This window comes from Diceros bicornis, chromosome 10 (assembly GCF_020826845.1).
Source record: "Diceros bicornis minor isolate mBicDic1 chromosome 10, mDicBic1.mat.cur, whole genome shotgun sequence".
In the NCBI taxonomy this organism is placed as follows: Eukaryota; Metazoa; Chordata; class Mammalia; order Perissodactyla; family Rhinocerotidae; genus Diceros; species Diceros bicornis.
In genome coordinates, this window is record NC_080749.1 from 52696145 (window position 1) to 52723426 (window position 27282).

The following is a 27282-nucleotide window of genomic DNA, read 5'->3' on the forward strand; positions in this document are numbered from 1 at the left end:
ATGGAAGTTAAGAGAGCTGTTGAGACACTCTAAGGACTGAGGAAATAGAAAATAAGAGAAAAATAGGGAATAAGAGAGGAAGACTTTCAAGGAGAAATCGCTTATACATACAATCTGTAGCTTCAAGTTAATATTTATATATTTAGGTTAAAAAACCTATTCAAACTTAACAATCTGACCGCTTTTTTACAACTCTACACCAGTTCAAAATTCACAGAATTCTCCCTGATATTTTCTTTTAAGTCACACTCTAACTCAGTGGTTCTCAACCCTGGCTAAACATTGAAATCTCTGAGAGAATAAAAAACAAACACACACAAACGCCCAGAGCCCCCATAGATGGATGAAATCAGAATCTGGTGGTGGGAGCAAGCGACCAAGGGACTAAGGTATCAGTATGTTTTAAGAACTTCCCAGGCGCTTCTAATGAAAAGCCAACGTAGCGATCCATTGCTCCAATGGGAGTAGTTAGAAACTTTCTAGAACAGTTCTAGTTTTAATGTGCATATGAATTACTGGGGGATCTTGTTAAAATGTAGATCTTGATTTGATAGGTCTGGGGTGGGGCCTGAGATTATGAATTTTTAACAACCTCCCCTGGTGATGCTGATGCTGCTAGTGTGCAAACTACCTCTGAGTACAGAAGGGATCCAGGAAAATTACGACAGATGGTTAATTCCAGAATAGAGTGGGCAGAGATAAGCAACTAACAAAATAATTAAATTTTTAAGAAAAAAAGGCAAAACAGAAAGTGTATATGGCCTCTTTTTATACAATCTAAACTTTTAACTTGGTCACCTAATGTAAATATTCTTTAAAATCAAGAAAACACATAATTGGTAGCATGGACCTTTCTGTATTGCCCCCTACCTCCCAAGTTTGCCATATGTGGCTTCTAGTCATGTCATATTTGTCCAGAAGGGCCTGCTGGGAGTGACACTCTCTAGGACAAGGCTTTAGGCAACTTGAGCATAGCTGGAGGGACATTTGGATTGAAATAACAGGGAAGCTAGGTAATAGGTAAGAAGATGAGCATGAACTCTGAAAGTAGATGCAGGATCAGAAAAGGGAAATGAACACTTTGGTCAGAAGGCAGGAGGCTGGAGAGCTGGAATAAATGTAGCAGCTAAAATTCCAAACTAAGACCCTCAACAAATGCTGGGATCCTTCCTCTATGTCATGCCAGCACATGGTCGGGGGAGTCAAACGGAACACCTCTGCTTCGGGCCCTCTCCACTCACCCATCTCCCAATCACCAGGGTTGGTAGAAGAGCTAAAACTTGTCCAGGTTTGCTTGGTGAAGGGTTGTGATAATCCTGAGGCATACTTTGGGGTATGGGTTATAAGAAGGTCCTGTGGTGGTAGGACCTCAGGATCTTTTGTACTTAAGCCCCCTCTCCCGGGACTGGGCCATGTGAGTGTATGCAAAGTGCCAAGTCAAGTCCAAGTGGGCTGGGCAAAGCGAGGAACAGCGGGACACAGGGTGGTGTGCATGGAAAGTGTGTGGGAAGGGCAGAGAGCTAGAGATAGAAGGCAAGCACGTTCATGATTCTGGAAGGCCAGGCTGAACAAAAGGGCTAGTATTTTTTTTTAAATTGTGGCCAAATAACCTGACATAAAATTTACCATCTTAACCATTTTTAGTGTACAGCTCAGTGGCATTAAGTACATTCATTCACATTGTTGTACTACCATCACTACCATCCATCCACAGAACTCTTTTCATCTTGCAAAACTAAAGCTCTGTGCCCATTAAACAGTAACTCCTCATTCCTCCTGCCCCCCAGTCCCTGGCAACCACCATTCTACTTCCTGTCTCTATGAATTTGACTATTCTAGGTACCTCAAATAAGTGGAATCATACCATATTTGTCCTTTTGTGATAGGCTCATTTCACTCAGCATAATGTCCTCAAGGTTCATCCATGTTGTAGCATGTGTCAGAATTTCCTTTCTTTTTAAGGCTGAAGAATATTCTTTTGTATTTAGGTACCATGTTTTGTTTACCCATTCATCCATTGATGGACACTTGCATAGCTTTCACCTTCTGGTTACTGCAAATAATGCTGCTATGGACATGCACGTACAAATATCTCTTTGGGTCCCTACTTACAATTCTCTTGGATGTATATCCAGAAGTGAGATTGCTTGGTCTTATGGTAATTCTAGTTTTATTTTTTTTGGAACCACCATACTGTTTTCCATAGGTGCTGCACTATTTTATGTTCCCACTAACAGTGTACAAAGGTTCCAATTTGTCCACATCCTTGGCAACACTTGTTATTTTCTGTTTTTTGATAGTAGCCATCCTAAATGGGTATGAGGTGCTATCCCATCGTGGTTTTGAAGAGTGATGTTGAACATCTTTTCATATGCTTACTGGCCATTTATACATCTTCTTTGGAGAAATGTTTATTTAAGTCCTTTGCTCATTTTTAAAATCAGTTTGTGTGCTGTTGAGTTGTAGGAGTTCTTTATATATTCTGCGTATTAACCCCTTTACAAATATATGATTTCTCTCATTCTATGGGTTGCCTCTTCACTCTGTTGATTTTGTCCTTTGATGTACAAAAGTTTTTAATTTTGATATAGTCCAATTGATCTATTTTTTCTTTTGTTGCCTGTGCTTTTGGTGCCATGTTCTAAGAAATCATTTTTAAATCCAATGTCATAAAGCTTTTCCCGTTTTAAGAGTTTTATAGTTTTAGGTCTTACATTTAAGTTTTTAAATCTATTTCAAATTAATTTTCCTATGAGGTGTAAAGTAAGGCTCCAACTTAATTCTTTTGCATGTGGATATCCAGTTTTCCCAACATAATTTATTGAAAAGACTGTCCTTTCCCCATTGAATGGTCTTGGCACCCTTTTCAAAAATCATGTGACTATACATGCAAGGGTTTATTTCTGGGCTCCACAGGGGCTAGTTTTTGAGTTTATGTGAGGATCAGGTGATGTCTGTGGCAAGAGGTGAGCCAGATCAGGTTCCCTGCTTGGATGACCAACTCAGATGAATGGTGCATGATGCATGAGGTGAGGCTTTGTAACACTATTACGGGGAGTCTTGCTAATCTCTTGAAGGCAGCACAGATCTCATCTCAACTGTGACCAGTTGGATAGATTGTGGTGATGCTGAATTGTGCTGCAAGGCATTGTAAGTGGAAGCCCTAAATGCTGTGACAGAAAGTGATCTGTGTAGAGGTATGGGCAGCATTATTAAAAGTGACCTTGGACATCTGAGGGTCTGTGGTACAAGGGCTACACCTTGAGGACCTGTTTTACATGCTTTGTTTGGTTTTTGCTGGGTAGCATATGACTAGATTTATTCATGCAGGGCCTTGAAAAAGGTCTCAAAAATGAGGATGCCAATTGATATGATGGAGTTGGGTAGACTTTGGTAGTCAAATGGTGGTGGCCAGCTGGAGCCAAGATATTTAAGTAGGAGATACTTACCCCATCTCAGACAAATGGGCATCCATACTAAGCTGTAGGCATCTAAAGAGCAAGAGCCAAGTCTTATTCATTCCAGTATTCTCAGTGTCCAGCATAGTTTCTTGCACACAGTGGATGCTTAATAAATGTTTGAACCAAATTGAACATAAACCAAGGAAACAGCAAAGACTTTCTAAAATAAGAAAACTCAACTCTTCATAGTTAGGAATAGTTTCCTATGGTTAATTTAAATTATTTATATTTATATTTATATTGTACATTTCTCCTTCTCTCCTCAAAAGAGACAAAGACTTGATCACTATCCTTTGTAAAAAAAAAAAAAATCCATTAATAATGATATTAATTATCACTTATTAAGCACCAATTATCTCCAGGCATCATGCCTTGCACTTGATGTGTATTATATTTAGTCCTTGCAACAATCTTCAGGTAAACAATATCATCTCCAATTTATAGTCAAGGGCACTGAAGCTCAGACATGTTAAATATCTTGCTTACAGTTACAAAACCAGCAGTAGCAAAGCTAGGATTCCAAATGGGTTCCACATTTCTTCTTTGAGAACACTTTTTACCTGTTTCCACCTGGGAGCTATCTTTCTCATCTTCTAGCATGCTCTTCTTCTATGTTAAATATGCAAATTTTCTTCAGCCTTTAATCATGGCCCTTAAAAACAAACTATTAATAATCTTTTATATGCCTCTGGCCTTTCCCCAAGTTCTCCATGTTCCTTGAGTTTGGCACCAACCCAACCTTTAAAATACCATTCAGTGGGAAAAAAAAAATCACGTTTTGACTTCAACAAAAGAATAGAATCATCTCTCTTTCCATTTTAAGTCAGCATAGAAACTGTTTTGCACCTATTCATATATTCACAAAAAGTCACATTTTAAAAAAGTAAACAAATAAACGGAACGATAATCACCAGAAGGCCTGGGGAGAGGTGGGTGGTGAGGTGTGGTTTTGTGTGCTTAATACAGCCACTTGCATGAAAAGGATACCACGGAAAAGCACTGAGCACCTGGACAAAACATTTTCTAAGTGCAAGAGCCCAGGTCCTCGCACTGTACACTCTGAGGTAAAGAGAGACAACAGGGTTCAGGAGGCAAAGCAGGACAAATACTGTGATGTGGAAGAATCAGATAAAGGTTAGTCTTTGCTTTGCTTGAGCAGAGCCCAGGTCCTCGCACTGTACACTCTGAGGTAAAGAGAGACAACAGGGTTCAGGAGGCAAAGCAGGACAAATACTGTGATGTGGAAGAATCAGATAAAGGTTAGTCTTTGCTTTGCTTGAGCAGAGCAGCTCAAGGTATGGGCTGTGGGTGGGTGATGGTCTATGAATTGTTTCATTCCCAGTCTGTGATGAGGTAAGTAAGAGAAACTAAGTAAGATCATATCTGTTGAATCTAACAAAAATCTTGGCCTTGTATTTTGTCTGTCTTTACTTTCTCTCATTCATCCCTTCATTCTCCAACCCTAGAGCAGTGCCTGACTTGCAGCTGGTACTCACTGGCTGACGGGGTGGATATAAGGAGAGATTGTGGGGTAAGAGCAGAGACCAGGAAACACAATGCCAGGAACTGGCGCGCATTTTTTCTTTATTTTGTAGTAATTCATTTGTACTGTGTTTTACAAAAGTATTGGTCTGTGACAACTGGAAATTGACAAAACAAAACAAAAAGCAAACAACTGGTCCTTCACCTCAGATAGTCTAAGAAGCTCTGGTCTAGAGCCAGCTACTCGGTTTGTGAGTCAATGTAGAAATGGTGCTCGGCAGAGCTGCTAGTCTAGTATTTATTTAGCGGTTTAGTAAAGGTTTAGGTGTAGTAGGATTCCCAGAATAAGTCACTGGTTATAACTTTGGAAGTTCATTTTGTCTGCAGTTCCCAGTATTCCAACCATGTACAGGTGTCAGTGCATACCCTGCAGATTCCAGCCATCACTAAGGCGAATGCTTACTGACCAGGTAAGTTGCCACAGGCTTACAGGTAAATGCTGAAGAACCACTGATGGTGTATTTCTCTGAGAAGACCCATCACCAGGTAACTAAGGGACAAAGTAGAGTCTACTCCACATTGCTCTTGCCTCAGTATATGTGGGGTGTGCTTTACCTAGCACTTATAAAAGGTTTAGGTAATTCCCACTCCTGTTGTTTCTTGCCATGTGGAGGGACAGCAACTGGTATATGCCCCCGGCCTCTGTAGTCCTGTCCTCCTCATTCCTGGGAGTGCTGGAGTGACTGATCTAATCAGTGCATTTGGGAGATGTATTAGGCATGTTTTACCTAGCCCGTCTTCACTCTTTTTCTTGGAAGCCAACTATTCTGTAAAAGCCTTTACAAGAGCAGACACCATGAGTAGGGCCCTGTGGCTCTCCAGCTGTGGGTCTTGATTCTGGGGTTCACTATTAGGAAGGCAATTGTTTCCATACACCCTGAGCCATTTTCTCCACAATCAGCTTCATCAGTAATTAAGCTCACATTTTAGTCTTCATCTGTTGACACCTCAGTCTCTCTCAGTTGGTTTAAAATTTAGGCAGGGACCATAGAGATAATAGTTTTTGAACCGCTCAAACCTCACCAGATGGTGGTGATTGCACATTGTGGTCTTATCTTGTAGGCTATTCTGGCCTGTATTCTTCACGTGCCCTCCATTTATTTCCTTACATAGAGTCAGCAGATCTTGAATCACTTGGTGACTCCATTATACTGATACTTAATATGTTCCCTTCTGCAAAGTAGGAGCTAGAACTTCCTCTATCACAATGGAGAATGAGGACAATCTTCTGGCTTGGCCAATGTCTCCTTCTGCCTGCACCTCTCTGGGTATGTTTCTCCTAAAACTGTGCCCCATCTTTCAGGTTTATGAAGATCAATAAACTCATACTCTGTGACATTGTCACACAAGGGCTCTGAAATCAAAGGAAGAATCAGATAAAGGCGAGTCTTTGCTCTTCTAAAAAGTATCAAGAACAAAATGTCTTTCTAGCCATTTCTGTGGTATAATTCAGGTGAGCAGAAAAAAGCTCATGGCCTCTTCCTATTTCTAAGGCTCAGTTAGGGCTCTTTCTTTGGCTGTTAAAGGCCAGGGAGCATTTAAGCTTACAGTCCAGTTCTCTGAGATTCAGTTACAAGTCACTCTTTCTACAATCTTCTCTGACCTTGCATCTTTCTTTGGGTCACTGGAGCAGTATTTGGCTAATCTGCCTGTGAACACTGCCTGCTTTCTTTAAGCCAGAGTGTGGCTTGCTTCTGCTGGTAGCCTTTCCTAGTGGTGACTATCTGTGCCTGGCTGAGCTTTAGAGGAGTGACTGACCCTAGATCAATTGTCACCATATTGACATGGTATGTTTTCTCAATTGGACCTTGTCTATGCCAATAGTTTTGTCTTTGTATCTCCCCTCCCTCAAATATGTATTTTGTTTGCCATATTACTTTATATCACAGATTAAGTCCTTAAATAAAGACAAGGTCCACCCCTGATATAGTTAAGATCTTAGTCAGTGTTTTCTATTTTTATTATTCAACTTTCCTGGTCCAAACATCTTTTAATGTAAAAATGCATTAATATATAAAAGTATAGACTCTAGGTTTAGAAAGCCTGTTTCTTTGGAAAGTTAGACTTCATAACAAACCGTGAATAAATTCCCCAAGGTAGGATGAACCAAGAGTAACTTATATTCATATATAAACATAATTATAGTATAGATAGTTACATAACTAGAATAAAATTTAATGTCAATGTGTCAAAGAGCAGAAAGCACAAAATTTACAAAACTTCCACGAAATAAGAAAATGTTCAACTGAGTAATAACCAAAGCTTCATTAACTCGGCAGTCTTGGGGACCTAGAAAGTGAGGTAACCCAAGCCGAATTCCTTTCGTGGTACAGTTCCTCTTAGACCAAGCAACTGGCAATAGAAATGGAGCAGGGGTAAGCCCTGCATGTATTCTGTAGCACATCATATTGTAGGTGAAAAACAACAAACAGGGAATTCATTATTCTTGAGAGTTTCCCTGTGTACATGATCAGCTTCTGCATGCACTTGGAGGAGAAACAACCCTACTAAAATGTCTTTTAAAAACCCAAAGCTAAATGACTAAATATTAAAACTTTAAGGAATGAAAAAAATATCTATGAGGAAAACATTAACTTGCTTATCCAGGGAATGAGCAAAACTTAATTCTCATTCCAGCATGGCAGGGGCTGCTGGGCACCCAGCTCCTTTCACTCTGGGTAGAAAACAAATCCCCAACTTGCTACTGAGCCAAACTTTAAAGGCCAGTCAGGAAACGAGCAGCACTCTCAAATGGGAAAGCCTGGATCAGTGCTTTTTCTAAAGTAAACAAAAGATCTGCAAAAGTATTTCCTTGCACTATTTGGCAAGAGAAAGAAGCACCTGGAGAGTGAGTTAGCAAGAGAAAGCATATAAGAAATGGGAGTAAAACAAGGATGGTTATAATGAGGCTTTGTCTCACTAATCTCCAGAGCCCAAGTGTTCTATTAGGAAACAAAGATGCAAATGAAGAGATGCTCAGAAAGACTGGCTGATTAAGAATACATTCACAGAAAGGATAAATAGAATAAATACTTTTCTGGATCCTGAATTTCATCTCTCATTTGGACTTTTAAAAAACCTTAAAAATATCTTCTAGAGAGTCAAAGTGGAATATATACATTAAAATAAATGAGGGCTGTGAAGGAAGAAGTATGAGCAATGAGAAACACAATTATTCTTGGAGACAGAAATTTCCTTGCTTCAATGTCGCCTGTGACACTGGCAATTTCAGCCATTCTCTTCCAGGTGATTTTCAGTGTGAGTTCCAAATGCTGCTTGAGGGGATGCTGTCTCAGCTCACCTGAGGGAGTGGGGTAACTAAAGACGTATGGAGAGCTATCATATTCTTTATGCCAAACATTCTCTTCAGCAGGACAGCCTCAGGAGAAAGATAAGTTACTCTCGGGAGGCAGGAGGTGAGAGAAATGAGGCAGCAATTGTGTAGTGTTGCTTGTGTTAACACAGCATTAAACAAAAAAAAAATCTAATGACACAGCAAGTGACTCAACGACATCTCATCATTAATTTTAGGAAGTCACACAATTTTAGTGCTTTTTCCCCAGTGAAAAAGGCTAAAGACCTGAAGGGCCATTCCCCAATGTTTTCTGAAACAATCAATAATCGATATATGAAGATAAATTGAGAAAAAAACTAATTTCTGCTTTTTCTGCAATGAACTAGGAAATGTCACATAAAGGAGCAATGAGTTGAAAACACTGCCAAAGAATTTGTATACACATAACAAAACTCATAGTTTTCCTGGTTCAAACCCCATAAGCCCAAGTAGGAGAGATGATGCTCGGGGCTTTTTAGGAGGCAATCAATGGCTCACTTAATTTGGTAGGTAACATCTGGGGCCCAGGCACTTAGTGCCTATCTGCTGGAGAAAATCAAAGATAAAGACGCAAATCACTAGGATGCCAAGGACACAGCTAACTGGACACTATTTGTGACTATTTGAAGTCCATATGCTCCTAAAGTATTGATCTTTTCTCCTTATGTAATGTTAACGCGTATATGAACGAATAATGAATTATTCATTCACCTGCCTCTAGCTGTTCCTTAGTAAAGGTTAAGTGGCTGTGAAACCACATGCACCGTAGAATCCAAAGCAGCTGTTTTAAACTCTTGGACAAGTAGCACTGCCTTGTAGCTTGCCTTTGACGGGCTCCAGGGGCAGTTGAGGGTGGGCTATCTTTGACCATCTGGAGGTTTTAATGTGCTCCATCCATCTCATGCCAACCCAGCTTGCCAGAGTTGGGGTTACTGTGCTCTGAGACACTTCAGGATGGTGCTCATGGGAGCTGTGCTCTGAGCCTCCTGGGCCTCCCCTGCAGGTGCACTTGCATTTTCAGTCTGATGCTGTTTTTCTTACCTCTATAGGCACTCATAGGCAGAACTATTCTTACGTGCTTGTTAGTGCATGTTGCTGATTCATACTCGGAGGAAAAAGTAATTTTGTCTTCAACACCTCTTCCCTGTCATTTAAGGCATATGTTAATGAAAGACAGATTTTGGCATCCACTCTCCTCTGTAGCTTTGAGGCCACAATATGGATTCATTACAAATGAAGATGCAACTGTTATTTTACTCCTATTTTATAACTACACCAAAGCCATCTTGCAGGTACCTTTGTGCCTCTCAAATCCCAAACCATATTCCAAGAAATGCTCAACATTTCATGCTTGAATTGGCATTAATGTGGCATTAATGTACATACAATGTTTTAAATAAAGATGTTTTCACTCATGTTTTACTGTCGACACTCCCTGAATTCACATATTTAGATTATGCTAGGGCTGAATCCCTTGAAGACATTTTAAGGGCTTTTTTTCCCTGTTGCAGTACAGACTGATTTTTTTTCCTTAAGAGAGGGATATGAAAGTGATGGGTGCTCTGCTTGCTTGGAGGGAAGCCGAGTGGAAGACTGAGGCCCGAAGCGGGTGGGGCAGGAGCAGAAGTAAACATACACAGAATGCTAAAAAGAACTGATTGAAAGCTTTTGCGTTGTCATTCCTCTCGGTTCCTTTCCTTCCCTTCCTTCCCAGTTTGTAACTGTGGACAAGTGCAACCTCCTTAACTTCATAGAATCACTGGATCTAGAATGAGCTGTCATCACCTTGAAGATCATCTGATCCAAATTCCCACCCATTGCTATAATTCTCCGCTTGATTCAGGAGCTCTTTTTCTTCTCCAGAAGCTTTCTGAGCAGCACTTGAGCCTATCAACTAAAAGTGCACTGATGAGAGTAGAAGTTTTGGAATCAGACAGTTCTGGGTCCAAACTGTGGTTCTGCCACGAATTAGCAGTGATATCCTGGGCAAGCTTCCCCATATCTTGGAGCCCCACTCTTATCTGCTAAGTGGTTATAATAAAAACTAATTCATAGGAGATTGAGGATTAAATGAACAAATAACGTAGTATATAAAAGATTTAGCACTCAGAGCTAAATTAAGAGTAGCTAGGGGCCGGCCCGGTGGCGCAAGCGGTTAAGTGCGCACGCTCCGCTGCGGTGGCCCAGGGTTTGCCGGTTCGGATCCCGGGCGGGCACTGACACACTGCTTGGCAGGCCATGCTGTGGCGGCGTCCCATATAAAGTGGAGGAAGATGGGCACGGATGTTAGCCCAGGGCCAGTCTTCCTCAGCAAAAAAAAAAAAAAAAAAGAGGAGGATTGGCAGATGTTAGCACAGGGCTGATCTCCTCACACACACACACACACACACACACAAAAGTAGCTAAGCAGTTCAAAAGGAACTAGGACCCATGTTTCCTGTCTGACTCTGAGGCAATACTTGTCCGCGGCATCTTACTGTCTTTCTCACAAGGTCTCATAAAACCATTAAGAAAGTTTCTGTTGCTGGAGTACTCTGTATGCTGCCTTGTAGACTGTAAATGCTTATTAATAACAACACCTCACATATATTCAGTGCTTTAGAATTTACAATGCACTTTCACAAGCGGGGAAAAATACCCATGCCAACATGTCGCCTACCGATGACTAATAGAAGCAGGAAGCAGAAGGAGCAGAAGTTCTGAAAGAGGTCTATCAGTGATGCAAATGTGAAGTTATCCACACTTGGGAGGAGCATAAGAAACATTAAAACCAATTAGAAGTAACAATGGGTGATATATTCAGGCTTCAGAACTTGGCTTTGATGAGCTGAAAAACCATAGGAATACAGCATAGGAGTTGTGCGGCAAGAATTTAAGTTACCAGAAGTTTAACAGTCTAAATGGCGGCTCTTTGCATATGGGTGAATTTTCACGTACAAACTAGAGTATAGCAACGATTTAGATTGCATAATGGTAGAAACCTCAGTGTGTTCATAATTTAGAGACAAAGCATATGAAACTGAGATAAGCAAAGCAAATAAGTTCTCAGAAGTCAACATTAACTGGGTGTTTCAATACCACAAATGTGTCATACTGAACGCAAAACTTTTAACAATAGACACTGTTACCTTGGCTTTCTCACAACCTTCTGGAAGAGTTCTCCACGTGTGTGAGAATTTTTACCTTTGGAAAATGCTCAAAAGTGAATTTTTAGAAAGGAAGAAAAATTGAGGGTGCATTTTTAACATAGCATATTTCATTGTTTCTGTATGGTAAGAAGGTGAAGAAACATATCTTTTTCTGTTAGAAAGAAAATGGTCCTTTTGAAATTCAGCTCCCTCAGAAGATGAATTTTTAAATATCAAACTCTGCCTAACTAACTCGTCCTGGCTTTATGGATATGAGGGGAAAATTAGAATTTCATATCTAATGAATACAATAAAATATCAAATATTTTAACCTAATACCCAAGCAGATACATTTGCAATACTTCATGATTTCTTAATATCTATAGGGAATATTCCAAATCAGGTCTTTCTTCTTTTTTTTCCTCTGCCAAGTCTAGCAGTAACCTCTAAGTAGGGGGTTGATTCAGGCAGGCTAAGCCAGAGAAAGACTGACCAAACAAGCAGAAGACAGTGGTAGAAACGTCCCTACTGAGCAGACATGTGGAACAGGAGATCTATGCTAGACAGAGACCCAAAGAGCCCAGTTTGTGTCTCACATCCAAATTTGGTTGATGTATTTTTGAAGTTTCTAAAGGTTAACTACATGCTGTAAAACATTATAGAAAGACACGAGGCTGAATTTTACCATGCCAGTCAAGAGGCTGGCTTGAATCTGCTATTTAGGACTGAGGGAGACAGTACAATTTACATGTGTGAGAATGTGAGAATAATTTTACCTTCTGTTGTTTTTAAAACCACCTTGGGCCATGATTTTTAAATTGAGACACAAGGAGATCTGCTGGGGTTCCCATAGCAACATTAACTTAACTAACCGCCCTTGTATGTAATACTTTCATTACTAGTTTGGCTTTTAAACGTACACTTTAATTATGAAATACAACTGAGTTCAGAGTCTCAGGCAAATTTTAACTTTTACATTTACTGACTGATGCATTTTTAAACAGAAACCTTGATATTGTACTTCTGGGGACTTGCTACCAAGGCAAGTGTGTGCAAAAACCTTACTCCGACCTCTGACCTCACTTCATTCCATTCTATATATGACTCCTCAATCAGTCTCTCTAAATACATTTATAATATGCCATAACAGCTAGGATAAAACAGAAACAACAAACCTCAGATGGCTCCAGACCAGAGACTAGAACCCAATGTGCCCCCTCTTCAAAGCTCTGTAAGCTGACCTCCTCCCCACCTTTTCTCCACTATTCTGAATCATGAATGTCCCACACTAAACAGACTTGTCTTCTCACCATCTTCTGAGACGGTATGTTCAAGGATTACCCTGGGACCCACCTCCTGATTCTTCCCCCTTCCTTCCCACAGCTGATCTTTCTCTCTCTTTGGAACCACTATTACTACTGCTACCACCACTACGTGATGCATTGTTTGTGACTGGGCAGCATCCCTCCCCTCTTTTTTTGATAACAGTGTCTTGATTTTCCTCTGAGGAACCTTCCTCCATTCCATAAATTCTTGTGGCGCCATCAGTTAAGCTGCCCTGACCCAGCCTGTCAAGAGATGAATCCATGACCTAAACTGGACCAATCACAGTCTTCCAGGAAAATGAATTTTAAGTGAATTCAAAAAGGAAAAACAGTTGGAACTAAATTATTCCACTGGTGGTCCTCTCAAGATTTCCATGGGTCATAATCAAAATCTACTAGATAAGCTCCTTATTTGAGTACTTGCTCATACTTTATCTTAGATCATGATTTAGAGGCTTGGGATATGCACATTTTGCTTTGGCAGCTAGATCCTATTTATGCTCTCCGAAGACAGGGCTGGGTCTTTATTTATTGTATTATTCCACATAATTCAGCACAATGTAAATACTCAGTAAATACTGTATAATGAATGAAAGACCAATCTCAGAAACTCCATTTTTACAAAGTGCAATTTGCAAGCCAACTTATATTCCTTTTTGAGGCAAGGTGGTAAATACATTTTTAATTGATAAAATTTAAGTTTTCTTGGCTATAACAGTAGTCTTATAGAGAACTTACAACAACTTGTACACCCAAGAATAGCCTAAAAATAATGTTAGCATGGGTCATACTTCCCCAATTTTAGGAAAGGAAAGAGAAACTAAAATCCTATTTTAGACATTAGTCTCTAAATTAAAAAAAAAAAAGTCTTGGGGCAAACAGACAACAACAAAACAAAAAACAATACACCTTCTTGGTCTTATGATTTTCCTCAGAAACCAGGGGAGTTGCCTCTCTGCTATCAGATAATAATGGAGGAGAGTTCAACCGTGTTCGACTAACGTATAAATAAAGCAGACGATTTTTTCCACTTCTAAAAAATGACAGGTTATGGTTTCTCAGAATCATCTGACTTATATCCGTAATTTAATTGAATGCTTATAAAATTCAAAGAACAAACAAAATGGTTAGAGGTAATTAACCCAAACAAGCTTGAGCATATTAAGTTTTGAAAACACACAATATGGTGCACTCTTCCAAATCACTTACATGTGCTTAAAATGCACAAAGAGCTCACCCATGATAAACATCAGGATATACAAATTCTCTTCTTCTGATTGTCTTCTCAAAAATGAAAGATTTACAGAAGTCTCGGAATAGTTTAATCCTCTGGTTTGTACCTTAACATGGTACATAATTCAGCCGTGAGAAAGGAGTGAAAATACCAATTTAGAGCTTTTTTGAGTCAAGTGAAATGTAGTGGTTTCTGGAATTTGCCTTGAACCCACACTCGGTGCATTTTCACCTGTTTTTTTCTATTAACTTGTAAGCGACGATCAACCAGATTTTGCTTCTCGTCTAATCCAGCCTTGCAGAACATACTGTGGATTTCCCCTGTGAGACAAACATGATAGTCAAATGTATGATATGTGACTGGGTGGGGGAAGAGGAAGGGGGGGCAGTCAGGAACAATGGAACATTAATGGAATGATGGGCCATCTAAATTTTATTTATATGAAGAAACACCTCTAGTACAAAGTGGTGAAGGAAACCTGTGAAACCAAGTGGGTTTCTTCTACTTCACATAAATACACCAAGTATAAACAGTTTAACACAGCAGGCATAAACAGATATACAACACTATTGGTTGCAGCTTTCAATATTTTGAAAGGTGCCCCCTGTTTGAGTTTTTGTGGGTTTGCAGAGACCCCAAATGGCACGTTATAAAAGTACTCACCTAAGTTTGGGGAAAGTCCTTGAATGCAGGATTCATTTTAAATGCTTTTTTAAAACGAGAAACTGATAAGAGATAAGTAATTTTCTATGGACTCTTAAAATCAAATACCTTCCTTTGGCTGTGGCATATCACCAATTTTTTTGGAGGTACTAGGCTAACTACCTCCAAAATGGAACAGACTACACCTTCATTTGGGTATGAGGATGAAACAAGTGATTGTTTTTTTTGGCGAGGAAGATCAGCCCTGAGCTAACATTCGTGCCCATCTTCCTCTACTTTATATGGGACACTGCCACAGCATGACTTGACAAGTGGTGCACTGGTCTGCACCCAGGATCCGAACCTGCGAATCCCAGGCCGCCAAAGTGGAGTGCACGCAGTTAACTGCTGCGCCACTGTGCCACCTCGAAACAAGTGATTCTTTAAAGCAGTTTCAACAGGAAAAAGATTAAAAGGCAAAAAAGCCATTTTCAAGCTTTTACACAGAACAGTTACAGTCACCAAAGTATGAAGACATCCAATGTTTAATCAACTATTGAAGCCTCATTTCTAGGGCTTTTGAGTTTCTTCCTGCAAATAATAACCAAAGAGAGTTTTTACAGCTAATTATTTCCCCTTATAGATAAGCATACCTTTTGTAAAGAAATATACTCTGGTACCATCTCCACGAACATAAAAATTTTCAGATAAACACTGCCCTAAAAAAAAAATAGTTGTGATAAGAGAAACTTTGTATTCCTTAAAAACAACAAAAAAACTTGACATGCAGTATAAACAAAGCATTCTTTAAAACACATGAAAATAACTCCAAACCGAATATACTATTACCCCTTTTAAAACGAAGCTGAGTCTTATCATATCTTCCATAGTCCCGAAACAACAGCATTCCCCCAGGTTTCAGTAACTTGGACAGTCGGTTTACAACACCTTGCATCCTTTGAAAACAAAGCAAGATAACTTTGTGGAAGTCTTGTTCTATATGCCACATTTAACCGTCTTAAAGATAAAATAAGCAAAGCTCGATAGGCCAAAGAAATCTAAACCATATACATATGGGCAACAAAAACAAAAATATTTTGTATAGAAAGAAAATAAGACACCAACTTGCTAAATAATCAGATTCAAAAAGCCTAGAAGATCAAGAAATCACCCAAATGACCAGAGTGGTAACTTCACAGAGCTTGATGTATGATGTTGAAGCTGAACTAAAAAAGCACACAGACATTTCCAGATATTGCTAGCAAATTAAGGTAGTTCCAAGGCAGAAAAAACTGAGGTCGTTTCATTTTCCTTGCAAGATAAAAAATATGCCAAAGCCATCCCAAATTGTACATATCTAAACAGGGATCACCTTTCCTCCAAAACTAGCTCTTTTTCTTCCTGACTTCTTTATTTAGTTCAAAGGCATCATCATTCACCAAAGTGTAACACCTCAGAGAAATCTTTGACTCCTTTTATTTTTCTCTTCTTCCACTATCGTCTCTACAACCATTTGGTCATCAAATTCTGTAGGTTTTTTTTTTTTTTTTTTTAATGACATCTTTGATATTTTCCCTCTCTTTTGTCTCCCATTGGTACTCCCTTCGTACAAACGCGTACTTCCTCAGGCCTGGAAACAGAACAGCTTCCTAACATGCTTTATTATTCTCCCTGTCAATCTTTCCTGCATATTATCGATGAATTATTCTGCTTAAAATGGTTTTGTCAAATAATCCCTTTGCTCAAAAATTTTCATGATTTTAACCCATAGGATAAAAATCTTAATTTCTTTAGCTGAGCCCTTAAGATTGCCTACGACTGGCCTCAATTAATCTTTCCAACATCTTTCCCATCACTTCCTAATCTGAAGCGTTTCCTCTAGCCAAACTCTGACATGCTTGGCTCCGAGCAGTCCACGCATTTGCTCACGTGGTTTCCCCTAAAACAAGTTTCTCCTCCTTATTCTCTGCCTATTTAAATTCTATTCACACTCCAAGCCCTAGCTCAATACTGGGAAGCTTTTACTTTCTTTCTTTTACTGTTTATTCTACTCATCTGGCTCCCAATCAAATATGACCCCTTGTGACTGCTCTGGCTTTAATGTTTTTGGGTAAGTGTTCATGGCCTTATGTGTGATTATGGGCCAGAGATGGCAAAGATTTCAGATCTCATATCAACACCAAGTGACTGACACTGGCTGCCTAGAAAGCTCTATTGAGAAGGACTCGCAACACTCATTGGGAATGACAGAGTACGACATCAGTTATCAATGTCTGTCCTGGGCAGAGAATGGTCAACAGCAGTTTGTGTGCTAAGTCCTTGCCATCTCTGCTTTATCCACACTACTTAAAGCTTCTGAGCTTTCCTTATTTTAAAAATGAGGTGTCTGGGTCAGATAAATCTGTAAATTCCTTCCAATTAAAGCACTGTTCAGTGGAATAATGTGGTGAAAGATCATGTCAGGTTATGAAGGAAGGAAGTAGTGAGAAAATGAAAGTAACTATCAAAACAAAAGAGAAATATGACAGAAAGAGGTGGCACAATTAGATAAAAAGCTCTTTTAAAAAACTGAAACATAAGTTCATGAGACGGAAAAAGAAAAGTATTTTTTCTTGTTTATTTTATCACAGGTTATTTTCACACAGTGCTTATATCCTTAGGCTTTGGCAATTAAAGAAAACCATATCTAAACCTTACAATGTTCACTTTCAGGATAAATGCTGTATGTACAGAGAAAAATCTATTTCTGCAATTATTAGTAAAACAAGCATGAAACGAAAATGCAGAAAAACAAAGAGTCAAATACTTCAAAATGCAGCCACCTCCTTCTGCAAATCCTTTCCTCCCAATTATCCTTTAACGTCTGGGGTTCTGGGTAAAGCCAAGGGGTGGGGAGCTGCTTTTCCTGATCACCCATCTTGGCTCATAATGCAATTCCAGAGCTAGTTCCTAAAAACTGCAGATGGGAGTGGGCTGGGGGTGAGATGGACAAGAATGGGAGAAAGCTCCTTTTCTTTTTTTATCTGACTTGGGCCAACTCTTCTATCCCTACCTATCTCTGGATGAAGGGAGAGGAGAAGGAAAAGAAGAGATTAAAAATTGAGTATTTATTGGCTGCCTGGTCTATGCTTGGATCTTTGGGAAACATATTATACTTTCTTTTATTTCAATGATAAGAAGGACAGCCAGCTCTTCTTTTGTAGTCTCCTATGGTTTATTCCCATTTAAGCTGGGATGCCCCCCAGACACAGGGTCTAGCTGAACTGCTTGCCATTCATCTGTGCATGGATTTTCCAAGCTGGCAAGCCACTTTTCTAGAACTTTCCTGGGGCTGAATCTACTACCACAGTCCTAAATGATCCCAAAGATACTGCCTTGCCTTTTCGCTTACTATTGCTCTCCTTCCACTCATTCACCTTATTTTCAGATCACTTCTATGTAGGTGAGAAAGTGGCTAATGACATGATACATCTGAATTTATCTTATAATAAATAAAAAGAATGAACATACTGTACTATAAACGAATCTTTCCAAGACATCTGCTTCCCCTTCTCTTTAACATTCAATTCAAATCATGAGAAAATACACTATCTAAACTAATTTCAAATACTCTCTTTGTGGTCTTATTTGGAATTTAAACATTTCCTGTTATGGGTGTCATATAGAAAATCTTGTTCTCTATCCACCTACTCCATCCTTTTAACCATGAAACAAAATACATAGATGACATCTTTCTACCAGTACCTGAATAATGCTAATAGTCTAAACAAATTAGCAGAAAGAAATAGGTTATAGAAACTGGGAGGAAAAAGTAGCTTCATGGAACCTGATATATCTCACCAGCTGCAAATATCTCTTTCATTCAGATTTATTTGGAAATCTAATTTGTTTTTCCACAAGTAATCAAAATGCTCATCTTGGAATGAGAAGTAAAAGGACTGTAAAGAGTCCTAGTGACCTTGTAATTGCAAAGAAAGAAGCACATGGTAACTCAGTTTCTTTGGGAAAGGGTCACACTCATCAAAAAGTGGTTGATGTCAAGTCTGTATCTACTACCAGAGGATCTTTCCCGGGCTGAATCTACTACCACAGGAGAAAACTCAATTTTTAGAAACTTACAAAGGCACAACCCCTGACACTTACCACACATGTGCCTTAATACACAGGAGGTGGCAAAATTCTAATAAAAGTGATCATTTTAATTGCTAGTAATATCTCTTTATGCTTCCTCTCTGGAGAAAAGCTATGTTTATTGTTTCAAAACATTGTGTGAACAAAAAAATTTAACTCATAAATATTTAAATGATGGTACTAGGCCAACTTATATTATAAATGTCCAAGGTTAAACTGACAAATCTTGATAACCCTTAATTCCTTAGTGGGCTTCTTTAAAACAAATTTTTTCAAGCCCATCGACAGACCTGTGTGAAGCCAAACAGATTTAGCGCCCACCTCTTCACGAACGTTCAATAAGATGCTAAATCAAAGATGTTTGTTTCTGATCACCAAGTACAATTTCCCTCTTGGGAGTCTATTAGGCTGCTCTGAATTTGTAATTTCCTTGAAGCATTGTCACTTTTAATAGGTATGTGTCTTGCCAGAATATGCTTACTTCATTCTGACAGTGACAGAAAGCTCACTAATGAAGTAGTTTGACCAGTTTCTTTCTAAAAGTCTGAAGAAAGGAAAAACTGCAATGAAAAGACTGCATATTATACATAACGTAGTTCACCAAATAAACTCGAGAATTGTAATTTTTGCTTTGATAGTTCTGAAAACCACTATTGATGAAGGGGCTTTACACACTTGCTTTGCCCTTTCATCTTCATTTACCTGTCAGGATGAATAGAAGAGAGCACAAAGACAAGGAGAATGACATCCAGGAGCCCATCTGGAAAAGGGTACGGTGAGCCATCATCGCAAACGTCATGAACAAAGGCACAACACTGGGCTGCTCTGTAGGACGAGTGCGACTGTCATGATAAGGGAATAAAAAGGAAAAAAAAAAGTAGTTAGTAGACTTTTAGTATTTTTCTTAAAATAAAAAGGTCAAATTTTTTACTTCTCCCAAGCGCCTTTTCTCTATAAATTTGAATGCACTTTATTTCTGATTCTGCATTCTGCTAGCTTATTTCAAGCTGCCATAAAAAATTAAGTGTAGCATTTGGACTTGATAACAAATATTCTTTGGAATTCCTCTTTAATTTTAAAAGTGGAGTAGGGCAGTCTTTATGAGTCAGTAGGCAGCGTGGCTAGAAGCCTACCCAATGTTATTTCAGATGCACTGAGATGGTCCTAAGTTCTCTTTCCCACTGCTTGTTCCAGGCCTCCTCTGGCTTAAAAGATAAATATCCTATACTACATAACATTAGATAATGGTGATGGCTGTACAAATCTGCATACTAAAAAATCACTGAATTGTATACTTTAAAATGGTGAATTTTATGGTATGTGAACTATATCTCAATAAAGCCATTATTTTAAAAAATTGCATTAGAGTATATACATATACACACACAATTCACCTACAAAAACAACACTAGAAGGATATATACCAAAATATCAATATTGATTCACCCTAGGACTCTAGGAAGTATGATTATGGGTGAATTTTGTCTTCCCCTTTAGGCTTTTCAGTATTTTAGAAAATTGCTACAATGAATAACTATAACTCTTATTATCAGAAGTTTTGTTTCATGTGTTTACTATACCTTTTTGTTACTGGAATTTCCTTTCTTTTCCCGTTTCCTAAAATTACCTCTTCTTGCTAAGGTAATGCTCACTAGCATTCGAGGATTTGTCAAACAAGTCCAGGTTCCCCACTATTTTCCTTACAGTTTAGGACATTTTAGATTTGTAATATATGCCTTTTCAGACTTTTTTTTCAAAATTATTAATTTAATGAGCACCTAGGGACATAAATATGAATATCACCTTGCAGGAGTTGTTGATCTCTCTAGGTGTACCAGTCCCTTGAACTCCATGTTAAATTCATAATAAGTTTTATTGTTTTAGGGTAATATCTTAGGCATCAGTTGATGATATGATTCTCAGAAAAACTAAAAGCTCAGTTAAAATGGTCACAGATAACATCTGATACAGAAATATTTCAAAAAAATCACTTCAACAGCACACAAATTAGATTCTTATATGGCTCTCTTCAAAGAAAATATAAGGCATACCTTTACAAGCTCCACAGCTCCAGAAGCAAAATCACAACAATACAGAAAGGACTCTGGAGCATTCCTATGAAAATGGAAGCAATATTTCAATCTCGAGTCCAGATATGTTCAGACTACAGAAGAAAAGAAACTGTAAGTTTGAACTTGTTAAGAAGTATTTCTTTAATAGAATTTTGCATGACACTTTGCTTGTTGTTTCTTCTTTTTAGGTACTGTTCTCTATAGTGCTGTATGGGTGTCTTCATGTTGTTTCTGAACCAGCAGTATCTCAAACACTTATTAATTACAGGGTAACTTTCAAATTCCTGTGCTGGTTTTAAGGTCCTCCATTACTTGGGCTTACGTGCCTTATATCCCAACATACTCTCACATGGGAAACATCCAAGATCATCCATCAGCATTGCTCCATCCTCCTCCTGGCCCCTCCCCTCACAGGCATTCTTTCTTCTCTGCCTCCATCCAGCATTGTCTGTAGCTTCTCTTAGCTTAGCCAAGTTCTACCCTTCTCCAAGGACCCTCAAACCCTTGTGTCCCTTGGTGCTTCATTCTTCTTCCTGTGTGTTACAACTTGTTTGGCTCCTGAGCCTCTCACAGAGGCTCTGATGCCCTGACGGGGCAGGGAAAAAAAAAAAAAAAATATATATATATATATATATATATATAAAATACATATATATATTTAGCAGCATGTAAATACAACTTCTAAAAAAGAATAAGATGGGCCAGCCCCGTGGCTTGGCGGTTAAGTGCACGCGCTCCGCTGCTGGCGGCCGGGGTTCGGATCCCGGGCGTGCACTGACGCACCGCTTCCCTGGCCATGCTGGGGCCGCGTCCCACATACAGCAACTGGAAGGATGTGCAGCTATGACATACAACAATCTACGGGGGCTTTGGGGGAAAAATAAATAAATAAATAAAATCTTTAAAAAAAAATTAAAAAAATAAAAAATAAGACACTAATATATTCTTAGTTATCTTTTTAAGTTATTGTGCAACTTTTATTGAGCCACATATATGTACCAAGCATTAGAATACAAAGTAGCAAATGAAATTGTCTAATAAAATAATGAGTACAGATTATGGAGCCAAATAGATCTGTGTTTAAATCCTGGATTTGCTACTTATTAACTCTGTGAATTTGACTTAACTTTTCCAAGACTCAGTTGCTTTATTTACAAAATGTAAATAAAATAAGGAAATTTTTTTTTTTGGGGGGGTGGTGTTTACCCATATGAAAATCTTGACTAATTTTAATTGGCCTCCACCGAACTTAAGCAAGGTCTATTTGGCCTTTATCTGAAACTCAGTAACAATGGCTAGACCATGGTTATTAACCGGCATGTGTATACTTTGAATATTGTGGGTCAGTACCCTTCCTGATCATACCTTGTATGCTGTTATCAAGTAATCCTTGCATCATATTGCTTAGTACTGTGTCTAAATCACAGAAAGAGATCAGTATGTCCTTAAACAGTAATTATAAGTATGGTCCTGACTCTTGTAGATTTTATAGCCTAGTTGGGGACATGATTGGTTTTATACAATTTCTATAGAAGTATGGATACGGCAGGCACCCTGAGGTGTAAGATTTAAGAATTTTGAAGGATGGCATTGCTAAGTGGAGAAAAGGGGAAATGGTATTAGGGTTTAGAGGTGGGAGTCACATGCCAGGGATGAGAAGCAGACTTGATCTCGAGAGCCCAAACCAGTATGTCACAGTATATACAGGCAGGCCTTGAAGCACATCATTAGAACTTCTAATTTGATTCAGGAGGCATTTCAAGCAAAGAGGACTTCTAAATAAATATGGAAGACAAGCGCAAATATGCATTTAGCAAAATCTCACCCAGGCTCAGATTATACTCTTAAATGCTACTCATTGATGAATACTATGTTCATGTATAACTCATTCTTTCTGTGCCACTAGAGATTTGCATTCAAATTAAGATCTGTCCAAACAAGTTAAAGAATGATGAATAGGATTTTGTTATGAAAAGTTAACCAGTATTGAATCAAAGTTAAAACTTGCACTGCTTGTCTTTTCTCAGCTATCCCATATAAAGACTTTATTGTAGCATATACTCCTATTGTTTCCTATGAAATCCAGATATTTGTCACTCGTAATTTGCTGGGTGGTCACATGTGTTTGAAATGTTCTCAATAAACACTCAGACATGTATAGCACTATGTGGTATGATGGCTAAGGATGAGGGCTCTGAAACCAGACTGCCTAAGGTGAATCGGGCTCTACCACTTAGTTGTGTGACCCTGGAATAGTTACTTAATCGCTCTGTAACTCAGTTTCCTCATGTTTAAAACAGAGATAAATACGGCATCTAAGGTGGTTGTGAGGATTCATATAGGTAAAGGCTCTAGAAAGGTGCCTGACTCAGAGCAAGCACCTAATAAATGTTAGTCATTATTATTATTTTTGTTGCTGTTGCTATCATCATCATCATTATTAAAGGAAGATCTGCCTCTGCCTTCCAGGAACTCAAAAACTTAAGAACTTAACATGGTTCTGTAAAAACTTCCATATAACTCAAAATGCTTCTCTGGACACTGGCACGTCTAACTTATTATGAAACGCATGCAGTTTACCTTTTGGCAGTGGTTACTAAACACCCACAAGATACAGAACAGTCTAGTAGCTAAGGGAAAGCATGTGCCATTTGCCATGTGTCCTACCAGCATGGCAGCATGACCTCTGAGACTGAATTCCCACTGTATCAGCAGCCCAAGCTGAAGTCTTGTGACTACCCAATGACTTTCCAGAGCTTTTCTGTAAAATCAGCTGACTGCCTTGGCCCTTCTCCCAGCAAGCAGGTGTAAATATCTCTGCTACCACCACACCACCAAGCACTCTCTTGGCAGGGGGATTAAGAATTAAATGATCCTTGGAGAATGGTATGACCTCTCAATTCCAGAGGTCTAATTATGGTAAAATATTCTGATAATGTAAAACATTAATCCCATACTCTCGAAAAGTAATAAAATATAATTTCTTAGGTGGGGGGAGAAAGTCTAATCCTCCCTTTGGAAGGGTAATCACTGGGTGCCTTCTAAAGATGAATTAATTATCTCAGGTTATTGAGCTACAGTGATTTCTAAAATATGGATGTGAGGCAAAAATAGACACAGCCAAGAATAAAGAGAGAGTGAGGAGGCAAGAGCTTGCGATTTTTAGTTGGAGAGAGTAGAGAGAAAAAAATACAACTAACAACTGGGGAGTCAGAGATATTAATCAGTCAATATGTATTGAGCTCTATCTATCTATATTGCACTGTTAGGCTACCTGTAAAATCAGATTAGGATAAAATATGTTCTCTACCTCAAGGAATATAAACAGTGGTTGGAGAAACAAGACATAAAGAAATGACATGCTAAATAATACCTTGAGATGAGTCATAAGGTAACACATAATCAACTGCCAGTGTAGTAGATTTGTGTGTATTATAAGCTTGGAGATCACTGGGGTGAAGGAACCTGGCTATATGGTATAAAAGAACAGGACATTTCGGCCCAGAAATTGGAAAAGGAGAAAACAAAGAAAATAAATACAAAAAAGAGAAAGCCCATTCAGAACTGAAAATCTGCCAGTTTCACTTTTGCCTGGCCACTTTAATTGGGAATTTGATGATATTAGGGAATTACTTACTATTTATTATGTTAGATTTATAAAAGTAATGAAGAATGTCCTGATTTTTTTGAGACATATCATAAGTATTTAAAAATAAGGTGTCGGGGCTGGCCCGGTGGTGTAGTGGTTAAGTTCGTGTGCTCTGCTTTGGCAGCACAGGGTTTGTGGGTTCGGATCCCGGGTGCAGACCTACACACCACTCACCAAGCCATGCTGTGGTGGCATCCCACATACAAAATAGAGGAAGATCGGCACAGATGTTAGCTCAGCGACATTCCTCCTCAAGCAAAAACAGGAGGATTGGCAGCAGATGTTAGCTCAGGGCCAATCTTCCTCACCAAAAAAGTTAATTAATTAATTAAAAAAAAAGAAAGTGAGGAGCCGGCCTGGTGGCACAAGCAGTTAAGTGCGCGCGCTCCGCTGCGGCAGCCCAGGGTTCACCGGTTCGGATCCCAGGCGTGCACCGACACACTGCTTGGCAAGCCATGCTGTGATGGCGTCCCATATAAAGTGGAGGAAGATGGGCACGGTTGTTAGCCCAGGGCCAGTCTTCCTCAGCAAAAAAACAGGAGGATTGGCAGATGTTAGCACAGGGCTGATCTCCTCACAAAAAAAAAAAAAGACAGTGTCACGATGTTGGCATTATGTTAATAATTACTGAATCGAGGAGGTGGGTATATGAGAATTCAATATATTATTCTTTACTTTTCTGAATGCTTTTACATTTTCATAACGAAAAGTTAAAAAAACAGCATCATTAAATTTAAAAATACACATAGAGAAAAGACTGAAAGGAATTATAACAAAAATTCTGTCAGCAGCTATGTTAGGATGATAGGTGATTTCCCCCTCCTTTTCCTCTAATGGAAATGTTCTGCGGTGTGCTTATGTTGATTTTATAATGGAAAAATAACGTGAAAGCTATTGTGTAAACTTAAAAAAAAAAAATAGAACTTGACAGACCAGCCATAGGTAAAGGGTGCTAGAAAAGTTTTGTAAGGTGTGTCTTCTTCATCATAGAAATACTAAGACATATATGTGAACAGGAAGGGCAGGCCAGGAGAACATCTCTGTTCCCTCTGCTTTTTTGAGTCCTAGGGTTAGTTGCTGTTACTTCCAAACAATTTCAAGTCTAGAGACAACTATCTGACACAGGAAGGTTTTATACCGGGTGTGGCTCCAGAAATGATGACAAAATAAAATGAAGGCTAAAGTGTAAACTTTAAACTCAATTTTCTATGTGTAAAATGACACCTTTGTATCCCGGAGGAGCAAATAAATCTCTGAAGTCTAGCAATTCACAGTTTAGTGGGAAGATCAAATCTCTTGCTCTTTTCTTATTCTCTCATCCATGTAAACGCAAGCTTAAAAAACTACTTCAACCCATGGTGGACAACCCATGGCTGTCAAACACTATTTTAAGAGTAATCCCCAGTTCACATGAAATTAGACACTAAGACTAAGATACTTTTTTTGAAATTTGCTTTAGTTATTGTTTATATGGGAACAAGAACACTACTGGCATATACATGACAACATTTTTCCAGGATTTCTCAACATCTCATACATATGTAAAATTTTGTAAGAGAAAACTCTAAAACTCACTGCAAAGTGTTCAGAATTGGAAAAACACTATTTCCAGCACCACAGCCAACCTAAAGTCAAAAGAATAAACAAATATAAAAACAAGATTAAATTTTCCTCACCAACATCAGACTTTTTATTGAAAAAAAAAACTAGAAAAATTTACTGCATCTCTGGGTATAGGACAGTTTTTTAAACTCAAAAGCAATGGAATAAATCATAAGAATAATACTGAGAAATTTGGCCATGAGAACATTTAAAATTTTTACACACTAAAACCCAAAATAAACCAAATTAAAAGGTGACCAACACACTGTGGAAAAACATTTGCAATAAATATGATCAAGGGCAGAGCTCACTTAAAAAAAACAACAGATAAATAAGGAAAGAAAATAAACAGAACACAAAAGAAGTACAAATGGCTTCTAAACATTTGAAGAACTATGTGACCTATTTAATAATCAAAGAAATGCAAATTAAAACAAGCTATAATTTTTGTCTAACAAAGCAGAAAGCACTAAAATAGGAATATTCCAACAAATGAGAGTGTGATGAAACAGATATAACCTGCCACGAATTGGGATTAGTACAATTTCTTAGAAAACAATTTGGCAATATATTTTAAGAGTATTAAAATTTTTTATAAATTATGAACTAGTAAATCTAACCCAAGATAATAAAAGAAAATGCAGAAAAGTCTATACCCAAAGATGTTTGCTGTAGAAAACCTGAAAACAATTTAAATGCCCAGTCATGTGAAAACAGATAAGTAGAATTACAGAACTCCACATGGTAAAATATTTTGCAGCCATGAAAATGTTTATAGAGAATTTTTAAAGATAGTGAAAATTGCTTTTGATATAATGTTAAATAGAAACAAAGCAAAACCCCAAAATACAGGTACAGTATAGCTCAACTATATAAAACAATATAAACAAAAGGAGAAAAAGTCAGCAAAATGTTAAAGTGGTTAAATCCCTTGTTTGTGGGATTGTAGATAATTTTATTTCTCTTATCTACTCTTTAGCAAATTCTCTATAATCAATATGTACTACCTTTATAATCAGAAAGAAAAGATTTTCTATTTTTAAAAATAGAAAATCAAGTTCTACACCAGATTACAGCAAATTATATATCTCACTTATTTCTATTTCACCTAAAAAGGGGTAATAACAGAAAGAGAGAAATTATAGCCAAAACTTTATTGGTA

General features: G+C 38.4%; 1 protein-coding gene across 4 annotated transcripts in view; it reads right to left on the reverse strand.

Moving 5' to 3' along the window:
• The window catches only part of METTL8 (methyltransferase 8, tRNA N3-cytidine), a 117414-nt gene that overhangs the window by 29366 nt on the left and 60766 nt on the right, over positions 1-27282 (reverse strand). For 3 of the 4 annotated variants that reach the window (XM_058549233.1, XM_058549236.1, XM_058549235.1), the window contains 6 exons: positions 26094-26143; positions 20849-20912; positions 19500-19639; positions 15516-15622; positions 15320-15385; positions 11788-14344 (listed from right to left, as the gene is read on the reverse strand). In XM_058549233.1, the coding sequence (XP_058405216.1) occupies positions 14196-14344; positions 15320-15385; positions 15516-15622; positions 19500-19639; positions 20849-20912; positions 26094-26143 (576 nt within the window). In that variant the 3' untranslated portion in view covers positions 11788-14195. Of the gene's footprint in view, positions 1-11787; positions 14345-15319; positions 15386-15515; positions 15623-19499; positions 19640-20848; positions 20913-26093; positions 26144-27282 lie in introns of those variants that run through there. The other variant, XM_058549234.1, reaches the window with a different exon arrangement.